The sequence below is a fragment of the Dysidea avara genome, chromosome 7, assembly GCF_963678975.1.
Source record: "Dysidea avara chromosome 7, odDysAvar1.4, whole genome shotgun sequence".
In the NCBI taxonomy this organism is placed as follows: Eukaryota; Metazoa; Porifera; class Demospongiae; order Dictyoceratida; family Dysideidae; genus Dysidea; species Dysidea avara.
This window is the reverse complement of record NC_089278.1, coordinates 38,346,263-38,358,453: the sequence shown is the minus strand read 5'-3', so window position 1 is coordinate 38,358,453 and position 12,191 is coordinate 38,346,263. Positions and strand designations below refer to the sequence as shown.

The following is a 12,191-nucleotide window of genomic DNA, read 5'->3' as shown; positions in this document are numbered from 1 at the left end:
AAAAAAAAAGAAAAAGGTCGCTGCATGCTCAAAGTACATAAATAAGCACAGGGCTGTCCAATTTTAAGCACAGGGCTAGTTATGAAGCAGATCAGACACTGTCAGGCGTGAGAAATGCGTGAGAACTAAGCTGAAAGAGTGAGAAACAGAGGGTTAGGTGTGAGAGCGCTAGCCAAAGAGTGAGACTCACGCCTAATGTGTGAGAGTTGGCATGTCTGCTATCTACTGGTGGCTGTATTAATTTTTAAAAATCATTTTACTGTAGCAAGTAATGCAGAAAAATAAAGACATGCTCAATTAGCCAATCAGTATGGGACAGTAATTATGAGCCACTACACAGTAGTTTACTGCATCAAATAAGGAAGAAAACAAAATTTTCAACTCACTCAGGCTGATGATATTTAAAATTTCTAAATGTCTAAGCCACGCCCCTTTAATGCAAATCTTTGCTGCCAACAGAAGTTTGTGAGGTTAATTCCAACTAATCAAATATTTGAAATTTAATTTAATAATGGCATTTCTTACATTTACAGGTTGCCATCATGTTCACATGATGACTAATGTGCATATAACAGTGGATATGTGCTGCTTTAAATTCGTCTAATTTTTCAGCTAGGCCCATTTTTGCAATAAACTCTGCGTACTGCAGAATGCATTATAGCCCATAATTCACAGCATGTTCACTACATAAACAAGCGTAACGACATGAAATCGTGACAATCAAGGTGCCCCACATTACCTGCCATCTCATAATATCAGCTACATTCTGCTAACTGGCCGGCCAAGCTTTGTTTACTGTTCCTCAAGTGTGGCCACACCTTCAATAGTGGCCACACTTGAGTAGTGCCACAATTAATGTAATGTTTTCAAACATTAAGTTGTGGTCAACTTTGAATAGTTGTTGCAATCAATTTTTTGAACACGTCGTGGTATTATTGTGGTATTATTGGACATCACATAATCATCTAACTTCTCAAAATAGCAATTTGGGCAGGTAGGTTTATTGTCTTATATTAACTAGGTAGCTGACTACTATATAGTAATTGCTCACATATATACATATGCAGGGACGTATCCAGACTTTTAAAAGGGGTTCTACCCTGGAACTTGGTAATTGCAAATTAAGTCTAACTACCACCTAGCTGTAGTGATGTAACACTAACACCCATGATTGCAGGTGACTGTGCATACAGACTTTCATGTAACACGTAGCTATATAACTAGTAGTGTTGTGTAACTTGTGTTGTGTTGAGTTGTATATCTGCTCATTCTGTTGTATGACTGTCCTGTGATTCACACTGAGATATTAAGAATATCAATATCACACCTCGCCCCTGCCCTGCAACGTGCAGTCTTTGATGGTTTGAAGCTGCATTTCTATATGATTTAATAGTGAGACATTGATGGAGAGTAATCATTTACAGCTTATCTATGACTCCATTAATTTTGCTAAACACACCTTCAAACAACTTAATGTAATGCAAAACCATGTTAACATAATTGTGACATGCATACCGGTAATCCACTTACCACTACATACTCAGCCACCTGATAAGAATATTCTCTAGTCTGATCCATACAAAAGGGAAATACGTGGAACAAGTATCAAAAGTAGTGTAATACACTGTATCCATATAGTCGAGCAACTTTTGATCCCTAGCAGCGTCCTCTGTGAAATAAACTCGCTGGCCATTCTCCAAGTGCATAGCTAGTTGTTGAACAAGAGGAAATCTCGGAACTCCAGGATACCTAGGTTGTCAATTTGCTCATTAGAAAAGCCAAGAGTGACAAGCCAAGAAATGCTGATGATGATTATTGAATTCTATTTAAGTGTGCTGGTTTAGAATCAAAGAAGGAACCCACAATACAACTGTCAGTACATGATACATAGAACCCACCATCATTACTAACTGTACAAATGATGCGAATGCTATATATGTGCTGTATAAAGGTAATTGCAAGTGTTGTATGTGTAGTTTTGTACTTTAGTTAGGCTGGGTAACTACTCATGCCATGTATTTTCAACAACATCTGTAAAATGTATTATGTAGATTATGATCATACACATGAATGATTGCATGGAAGTAATATAATAAATTATATATTATATAGTTCGAGCTGGTCAGCTAGTCGGCCTGACCAACTGGACCCCCTGTCAAAGTCTGTTGAGGTTTAATCTTGTGGCACAACAAATCATCAACAAAAACACCGCCTTTGTAAGGCTGCTCTGTCACAGCATTCTTGACTCCAAAGGCTCATTGTGTGTGCACATTACATCACAAATACAGCTACACCATCATCTATTTCTGTTACAGATAGACAACTACAAATAAATGTACAGAAAATTCAAAACTTCAAGATTACTTGTCTCGCACTAAGGCACTCGACAATTAATATCAAAGTTACCCAATACTACAAAGAACATCATCAGTTTGGATAGTCTGGGGCTGCCTTGTGAAGAACGGAGACAATGGTATTGAGATTACGGTTCCTATTTGACAACGAGCTGACTACAAGACAGCCGATAGCTTTACGATTTCATTTTGAGCATATCATTCATTAGTTTAACACCTTTAACCAATTACTCACATGTTCAATTATCATCTGAAGGTGTATGTATAATAGTATTACCATAATATGGGACCCATCACAACACTAATATGGGACCCATCACAACACTAATATGGGACCCATCACAACACTAATACTATTACAGATAATAACTTTACTATGAGACATTTTGTGACTCAAGACAATATTGGCATTAAATGTTTGATTGCTTTCAGCCCATAGTGTTAGCATAATGGACCAATGGAAGCCATTTCAGTCACACAGGTAAACTAGATACTTAACTATGGTAATTAGGGATGAGCAATAATTCGGCCATCATGATAATCACTCGGTCGATTATGCCAGCATAGCATAATAGGTAACCAAAAGCATCAAGCATGATGCTAGCATAATAGAGACGATATTTGAAAATTTAATTAACACATGCAATACGTGCACCTGAAAGATCACTGCCAATATGACACGTAAAATAACTTAATTAACCATTTCTTGCAATTGGTTGGCTATTTACACTATAATATCAAGATACTCTAATAGAGCAGTCACTTACTCTAATACAGCAGTCAGGAACCTATTAAAATAGTCATTTCTCTAGCATAACCTTGATTTTGATCACAATAGGCTTGATTTTTGAGCACTGCTCAATAGCATAATAGGTACAATTTTGAGCATAGTAGCTATAGGCCAGGTGATTATTTGTTGGAGATAATCGACATCATCTAATCACAGTTTTCATGCAATAATCATCATTCACCAAATTTTTTTATCATTTAGAGAGTTTGTAAAATCAAAATACTCTACAGTACAGTTAGCCACTCTAATAAAGCAGTCATGCACTCTTGATCAGATAAATAAAATCCAGTCAAAACTCAGTATCAGAAGGATGATTTCGAGGCTACTTTCTCTGGTGAACATGCCAGCCCTCAGACCCACATGCATGCTACACACACACACACCATGCAAATTATTTCATAGTTAGCTATACCACTTTCTTAACTCCCTCACTTTAAATCTGTTGCTACGCCCCTGGTATAATTGAGTAGTGTGAAAGGTGTGGAATGTACATGACGTATCAAGATAAAAATACACTTACTTGGTTTCCTCAATTTTCTTCCATCTTTGGTCCTAGTCTCAGCATTTCTCTTAGGCAATACCATAAACTTGACAATGAATTGCTTGATAAGATTTTACTTGATGATTCCTGGTCTGTTGTTTTTTATGTTGATGATATTAATGTTTGTACTGAAGCATTTGCTATTGTTTTGAAATACTTTCTAGATGTATTGGTACCACTACCCACTACGTAGATTGAGAGTGAAGTGTTGGAACCATTCTCGAGAGATAATTTCTGCAAGGTGACAAAGGGGCTGGTTGCATCGTCAGGCAATAAATCTGGTGATCCTAGTGTTTGGTCTAGCTATAGACGTTGTCGCAATAAAGTAACTGCCATGACTGGCTCAGCGAAGCGACAATATATATCTAATTTGGTATCAGATTTTAAGCATAACTCTTCAAAGTTTTTGGAAGCATTTTAACCATTTGTCTTCTCATCAAAAAAGTCAACACCTGACTAATTCAGATGTAACCAGTGAAGATATTAATCAGCATTTTCTCTCTGTTGCTCAGAAAACTGTTAGTGATTTACCATTTTCTGATATCTCTGTCACCTCATATATTAACAGAAACACTGATGTGTCACCTTTAAAATTGTCTGAGGTTGATGTTCAAGAAGTAGTCGAGTGTATCTCTCGTCTGGATGGTCATAAGGCGGTTGGGGTTGATGGCATTCCGACAAAGTTTGTTAAGGCCTCCCCTGTCTGTATGGTTATGCTTTTGGCCAAGTTAATTAACAGGAGTATTACGTCGGCCACCTTTCCAGATTGCTGGAAATCTGCTATTGTAATGCCAATTCCAAAATCTCGCACTGGTTCCTTGCTGTCCAACTTTTGCCCCATGTCTGTGCTACCAGTCTTTTCTAAGATATTGGAAAGGGTTATTTTTGATCAGATAATTGCTTATTTCAACAAGCATGATTTGTTTTCACAAAGGTTTTCGTTCTGGGCATTTAACGCAAGATGTTCTCTTGCACGTTTCTAACTCTTTCTCTAGTGCTATTGATCGTGGTGAATATGTTGGTGCCATATTTCTGGACCTGGCTAAAGCATTTGATTGTGTGGACCATTCTATTTTATTGCAGAAGTTGGCTTGCTATGGCTTTAGTGATAGTGTCCACTCATGGTTAAGGAGTTTTCTACGTAATAGAATGCAGCAAGTTACTTTTCAAGGTTGTTTGTCATCTAGTGGGCCTATCAAAGTTGGAGTTCCTCAAGGTTCAATTCTGGGGCCCTTGCTTTTTTCTATTTGTGTTAATGATTTGCCAGGTGCTATTACTTTTTCTGATATCAATATGTATGCAGATGACACTGAGCTTCACTTCAGCCATAGTGACCTTTCTGTTGTTGAAAAAACTCTTCAGGCTGAAGTAGAAAATATTTTTACTTGGCTGGTTGTAAACAGATTGAGGTTGAGTGTATCTAAATCATTGTGTATGCTTATTGGTTCTCATCAGAGAACTAGAGATTTGAATCTTACATTAACATTGGATGGTGATATTTTAAGGCAAGTCTCCTCTACCAAGTATCTGGGCGTATATTTGGATCAACATCTTACTTGGCAAGCTCATGTAGATTATGTTCTTAGTAGAGTTAGAAGGAAACTTTTTGCTGTAAATCGAGTCAAGCCCGCTTCCTCTAATGTTCTACAGTTATTGTATCGAGCTTATATTCTACCCATTTTAGAATACTGTGATACTGTGTGGTCACCATCAAATTTTGCTGGTACTCATCGTTTAGAGAGACTTCATTCTAAATTTACATCATCACTACCATCTTCTGAAAACTTTAATTTACGATTGTCTCTAACTGAAAGGTTTACTTTTCATACCACTCTTCAAGTTTACAAGATTGTCAACACTGAGGATTTCTCCTCCTTATTTACTTGGAGTTTTTTCGTTTGCTGTAGATGTCACTGGTCACTCTGGTAGAAACGTACACAGGTTATATGTTCCCAGTGTTCGAACTAATTTTGGCAAACGGTCATTGGCCTACAGGGGCACAGCCATCTGGAACAGATTACCGCCAACACTTTATGGTGCTAAAACTGTCAGAATTTAAGAAATTGTATTGCATGTTGTAACTTCGTTTTATGTATGTATGTATGTATGTATATACTGTAAGTTACTCATATTGTATTTGTGTTCTCAGGGCATAGCTGAATAACAGCCTTTTTGGCTGATGCTATTTTCCCTGATTAAATTTAAAAAATTAAATTTTTTAAAAAGCTTGGCCCATTTCGTGTGATCATCAAACACTGTACAGATCTGGCGCGTTCATCCTCTAAATTGCACAAATGCGAGACAAATGAGATCGGCCCCGCCCCCTGACTACTTCCACAATCGAATTGAATTGAATTCGGTTTTAAACTCCTATATTCGATTAATCGATCACAACGAGTATAATAATAATGTACAGCAGCAGACTGTGGTCCGTTGTTAGGCGTTTCTCAACTGGTGAGTGTTCTCTACTACTGTAGTAATGTACAGTAGTTTAATTAATGCGCATGATTATTTTTGTAGTCAGCAGTCAAATTCCCACCCTATCACCTGCGGTGAGGGCGCTTATTGACAAGAACCACCTTGATCCATCTAAAATAACGCCCACTGGTCCTGGAGGGAGGATACTAAAGGGGTGAGTGATAATGCACTTATCAGTGTTACCTCGACCCAGTAGTCGTGTGGCCATGCAGACCTCTCTTTTGTCATCGGGTAGGAAGGTCTGGTCCAGTTGGAATCCTGGCTAATTTCAGGTGCTACGAGTAACTGGCAGGTTAAACTTTGGTGAATTTATAGCAAATCGCCAAAGTTTTCCCTGCTAAGGTTTCCCTCTATAATACAGTAGAGTATAAGCACATGAGACATAACCATGTGATGTGTCAAGACAATTGTTATAGATTGAGCTTGAATTTGCAAAGTTTATTTGCCAAATGCAATGTAGTTGCTATTCACCAAAGTTTCCCTCTACGGTAAAACAACAATAAAGCCATGTAAACTTAATTATTAGTTTTTCATTCCCATCTGAATCATCTGAATCATCGTTTTTCTTACCTCACCAAGTCTACTGGTGGCTAAGGGAGGCCAATTAGCACCTTTTATCATTGGTGTCTTGCTAGAGCAGTCCAAGTCATTTTAGCTAGCTAATTCAACTAATTAGTTAAAAAATAAAAATTTGTCCTCCCTCACTGCTATTTTTGAGTACAGGAAGATAATAATTAAGTTCATGTGGATGACTATTATTTGAAAATACATCATGTGTCTTTGGTTTAAGCACTACCCAATTATCTGGGTAGTGTCAAGACGATTGTGGGATTCGAACCGGACCAGACCCTTTCTCCCTACCCAATGACAAAAAGAAAGAAAAGCAGTCTGGCCACGTGATACTACCGACCCAGTATGTGAGGGATTTGCAATTGACAATTTGCAAGAGCAAAAATCTCTACTACTGGGGGCGTAAGGGTTTGTCTAGTCCCTGTTATAGTTGAGGGACGATTCATGTCATTATGTGTTTGTGTGAGCTGTGCTCTGCACACAATCCCGTGTGATTCGTTAAATTAATCTCCAAGTCAAAAGCACAGTACTGGGGTTGTAAATCTCCCTACTATAATTAGATCATACTGCTTAAATATAATTCTGCCTTCTGTGGTACCCTCCAGTACCCTCCAGTACCCAAGGTGATGGTAGACAAAGATTTTAATTTACCCTTTGCACAGTAGTCTACAGAGCCATTATTCTCTCCGATCTCTTAATAAATAAATAAATAGTCACCTTTAGTTGGACTGTATTTGTCAATAAACTCCCAACCAGACTGTCAGTGTAGCTGGTAAGGATCCAAAAGTAATTCCACTAAGGTTGTGTACTTACTAATTTAGTTAACAGAAAGGGAATGTAGTTTTTTATTTATTTTATTTTAATTATACTGGACAGCCAGTAATTACTGATACGTCCCGGGGGACCAGCCCCAAGAAAAATCAAATACGCAAGTACAGATTAGCTAACTACTTACATAATTGCAATTACATTAACTACAAATAAAATCAACTGATTCCAACTCAAGTAAATGGTGAGGTAATTGATTCCATTCATCAATTGTTCTTGGGAAATAAGTAAATTTATATGAATTAGTGTTTATAAATGGTATTGAGAAGTGTAAATGATGACAAGATCTAGTTGATTGCACTAAAGTTTCTTGATTATAATGATCCAGGATTTTCAATCCTGATGTATGATGAACTGCCTTAAAAAATAATTTAAGCCTTGATATAGTTGAGACTATTGTAACTGAAGTGAAATGAGACATGGACGAGGGTGACTAATGATCTGTTATATGAGGTCACTTCATTTTCACTGTTATTTGTATTCGTGCAAAGTAGACGAACAATGTGATGGTGTTGAAGGATCACTGCTCCCTTGTAATGTTAGCTTGTTAGTGACATTTATACTTGTGTCAGTGTGGTTCTCCATATCATAAAATCTACAAGTTAGGTTACAATTGTTAACTGATGCTTGGATGTGGAGCTGACCTGACGTGCTTACTCAGCAGGTCTAATGTAGAGTGGTACAATTCAATACAATTGCACTGATCTGAAAACTATTCCAGTCCACATCACCAGTGATAATGCTAGCAAAGACCTGGATCCTTTCATATAAAATTTGTCACTTCTTGTAGTGATGTAATTCATTACCTGGAGCAAGGGGGATCACATGATGTAGCAGCCCCACCCACAACTACAATGATAAAATGGCAGACACCTCCTACAGCCAATGAAATGTGGGGTGTATGGTTGGGTGAAACGGTATGGCCAGCATTTGTGTTCTAACTTGTTAGTGCAATTGTAGGTACCTCGAGGATTTGTATACTCACACGCTAAGGAATTTACAGGTAATTGTAGTGGTGTTGAAATACATAAAATATTTAAATACTTATAGATCAACAGTTGGATGCCATGGTTGTCAAGGCTACCGTGTTAACATCAAAGGTGAATACATGTAGTTGCTCATAATGGGATAGGACTAGCCCATGTGAGCTGATTATATTACACATTTTACTGTGCCATACTCAACATGTTTCCAATGGTTACAAACTGATGGAAGAACTGGCCTATTATGAAACCTACTTGGGCTTGTAGAAATTTCTGCTAGATTTAGAATACTGATTTTTTATATTTCCATATAAAAATGTTTCATGTAAACCAGGTCTCCATCGTCATTTTGACATAGTAACCAAAGAGTAGTTTTTTCAATGAAATATAAAATTATACGATAGTTATATTTTCTGCAGGAGACTTATTTGACAGCTTGCACACAATACCTGTTACCACATGATATCAACCTGTTATAAACCAAATGATGTGTGTAGTGTATGGCATGTTGTAGTTAGTCCATTGTAGCCACTACCTGAGACAGCTTTTGTTGGTTTTCATTTGAGAACTTTAATAGAGTAATCACTCTTGTGAGATGATTATTTCATTAACACGGTTATATTATCAAGTGGCCAGCTTATAATAGTTGATGATGATCTTGTAGGACTTGCCACAAGTTAATGTGAGGTGGGATAGTCAACAAATGATTGCTGTACCCCAGAATTCATTCAACCTGTCAGTTGTCATGGCAACAGGTGGACTACTAACAACCAGTGTGATATCATGTGATCCAGTAACCAGTGATAAGTCACTAGAGGATGTGTCTGACTTGTTAATGGTGAGTGGGTGGATGTTACTGTGAAGTGTTGAGGTGTAGCTACTAGGATATTAAATTTTTGTGGTTGCAGTATTTAACACATGGAAATTTATGGTGGATGCATGGTGACATGTGATGTGCATGGTGACATGTGATGTGCATACTTGTACAGCATCTTGTGAGTTGTACACAAGCGTTTCTGTATTAATAAACCCAAAACATGTTGGGTATTACTCTGATAACTACCAGACCCAAAGTTTTACTGAAGAGTGTCATATGTAACTATTGTCCTAACGCATGTGTATGTAGATAAGATCCCATCCAAAACAGCTTATAGCTGTAAAAAAAAAGTGCGCGTCCAAGTAAAGCAGAGTTAACTGTGATAAAAAGTAGTGATATACCATAGTGCAGCCATGTGTGAGGCAATATGCAAGTTGTAAATAATCAGATAGTTCAAGTCCTGTGAGCATCTTCATAAATGCCACTCAAATTTGATTCTCAATAAAGCAAAGTGTATAGATTCTCTGATAGCAATAAATAGTTTGAGTTTGACTGCCTTTCCTTTGTTCATAGCATATTGCCATATACAGAAAGGCCACAACAATTTAATTTCTTTAAGCCATGCCCTTAGAGAGCAAATTACATGAGGGTGACTAAATTCAAATTTCAAGCTAGCCATTCTCGAAAACGTATGTAACAATCTCAGTGAAACTTTTAGAACAGCTTAAAGACACATTTCCCTACATGCCAAGCAAGTATTGAGGAAAACAACAATATGGGTTTTGTATTTGGCCTCTAGGGCAACTGAGGACAACTGAACTTTGTTTGGTGCTGAGATTATGACTGTAGGGTAATGATGTATGGCAAAATCGATGATGTGAATCTTGAGGTGATAGAGAGATTATGGAAGTGATGGTAGGGAAATCAATGTTCAGAATGCACAAATGAACCGCAAGGCATGCACCTGCGGTTGCATCTAACCGCATGCAATAAAAAGAAACTTCCCCTTTGATGTTGGCAATCTTGATCTCGAAACAGTCGACATAGATTTGCTTCACTGTTTGTGTAGTAGTTACTAGTGACACGATGAGTTAAAGTCTAGAATTTCAGAGGGATAACGTAAATGACAGGTGAGTTACAGGCAGGCCGAATTTGACAATGTTTGTTCCTGTAAAATCCTCATGTGTAGTGGTTATGTCATTTATTATCTGCAGCGTGCATTTTTACTTTACTGGCCGTGCGACTCACTACCGTGAGTCTTGATATTCTACAATTGTTGTAATTCAAATTCAATTTGTGATTTGTCATAGCTAGTGATGGCTGAGTGTGGTTGCAGTCTTGTTCTGCACAACATGTGTGATATTCAATGTTACAAAATTTTCATGGGTGCTCTAACCCATTAAAAATAATAATCCTGCTAAACATTTTAAATGTATATAATCATAACACAAAAATTTCCTGACTTAAATACGGTATGTGTATAGTGTGTGCATGTGTGGCAGCCTACTAACTGGTTGCCTGGCAACCAGCTTCAATTCTCAGTTATGCACAGTTGCTGTTTCTTTGAGTATTGTCATGCACCAGAGGAAATATATCGATACATATACACACTGTATTGTTGCATCTCTAGTACCTGGTATTAACTGGGGAAGCAAATGCCGACTGTCCATGTTTCACACAGCAGGTGAAGGTCCAGGTAGGAGGGACTTCAGGTACCCACTGTGGGACATGGTACAGCCTCCTGTGGGTTACTAGTCCTGCCACAGGAGGATTTTCCTGTGCTGACCCATAACACCTAAGTGGCACACAGGTGTCCCAGTGGTGGTTCATGACCATGGTAGCATGGTAGCTAACTTTGTTTTGCTTCATTGTGTGTAGTGTAGTGCATGTGTGTGTTGTGTTTAGCAAACTTACATTTCATGTTTCATGTTATAGCAATCCCAACAACAACCACACAATGATGTTCTCCAATCCAATCCACCATCAGTATGGTATGTACTAGACCAGATTGTGTGCAATAATGTTTGATCTTTGTACAAGAGGTCACAGGCTATCATCACTTGTGAAAGTTGCTATAATTTTGTTCCTCATAATTTTTCACCTATACAGTACAATTATCACAGATGATGTGTTATATCTTTCAGTGTTTGTACCAGACCTGGTCATCTCAGCTTTGTTGACCTGTCATCACAGCTCATTCCTATGGCTTCCCTCTTACTGGTCATCAGACAACAAGCTGGTGATCACATGATTTCAACTGCTGTATCACATGACCTCAGAGTTATCAACCAATCACAAGCTGAACAGTGGCTACAGAAATTTCTGACCTTTCTCCATCATTGAACAATATCTATGTGTGGTGTTTTATGTTAATGGAAGTGTCAATATGCTAAACAATATTGAACAACTTTGGTATAGATGGTGTTCCAGTTTTATACATTTTACTATTGTTTTTACTTTCCAAAGTATAACATCGTTAATTGTATAATTTCCTCTAAAGCTGTTGTATTATAGAGTTCCACCCAATCCCTCATTCCCCAATGATCTGTTATCACCAACTATTATCTGAATAATGAAAAGCAATTCAAGTATCTATCTGGCTTTATCAGTCAGTAGTACATTGTGCAATATGTCAATTTGTGTCCAGCACCAAAAAGACTTGACTAAAAGAATTATTGCGTCTTTTAAAGAAATTATTGAATTGGAGGGAGGAACTAATCAGAATTGGGGGGGAGGGGGGGGGCATAATCCCACAAGCCTAGCTACATAAACTGTACTGCACTTCAGACATTATTCAGGGGGTGTAGTATCCAAGATTTTTCCAAGGTGG

At 37.7% G+C, this 12,191-nt stretch overlaps 1 protein-coding gene across 1 annotated transcript; it reads left to right on the top strand.

Annotated features, from left to right (window-relative positions):
- The first annotated feature begins 6,007 nt into the window (after positions 1–6,007).
- Positions 6,008–11,860, top strand: LOC136261421 (dihydrolipoyllysine-residue acetyltransferase component of pyruvate dehydrogenase complex-like). The gene is made up of 8 exons (XM_066055425.1): positions 6,008–6,139; positions 6,206–6,317; positions 8,352–8,478; positions 8,522–8,564; positions 8,612–8,661; positions 9,209–9,382; positions 11,297–11,352; positions 11,506–11,860. Exons 1-8 carry the CDS (start codon positions 6,094–6,096, stop codon positions 11,702–11,704), a joined length of 807 nt encoding a protein of 268 aa, XP_065911497.1. The 5' UTR covers positions 6,008–6,093; the 3' UTR covers positions 11,705–11,860.
- Positions 11,861–12,191: the final 331 nt, after the last annotated feature.

Coding starts and splice junctions, on each gene's coding strand:
- LOC136261421 (XM_066055425.1), top strand. CDS start 6,094: ATGTACAGCAGCAGACTGTGGTCCGTTGTTAGGCGTTTCTCAACTG. Junction 8,479..8,521: donor GTGTATGGTTGGGTGAAACG/GTATGGCCAGCA, acceptor GTGCAATTGTAG/GTACCTCGAGGATTTGTATA. Junction 9,383..11,296: donor ATGTGTCTGACTTGTTAATG/GTGAGTGGGTGG, acceptor TTCATGTTATAG/CAATCCCAACAACAACCACA.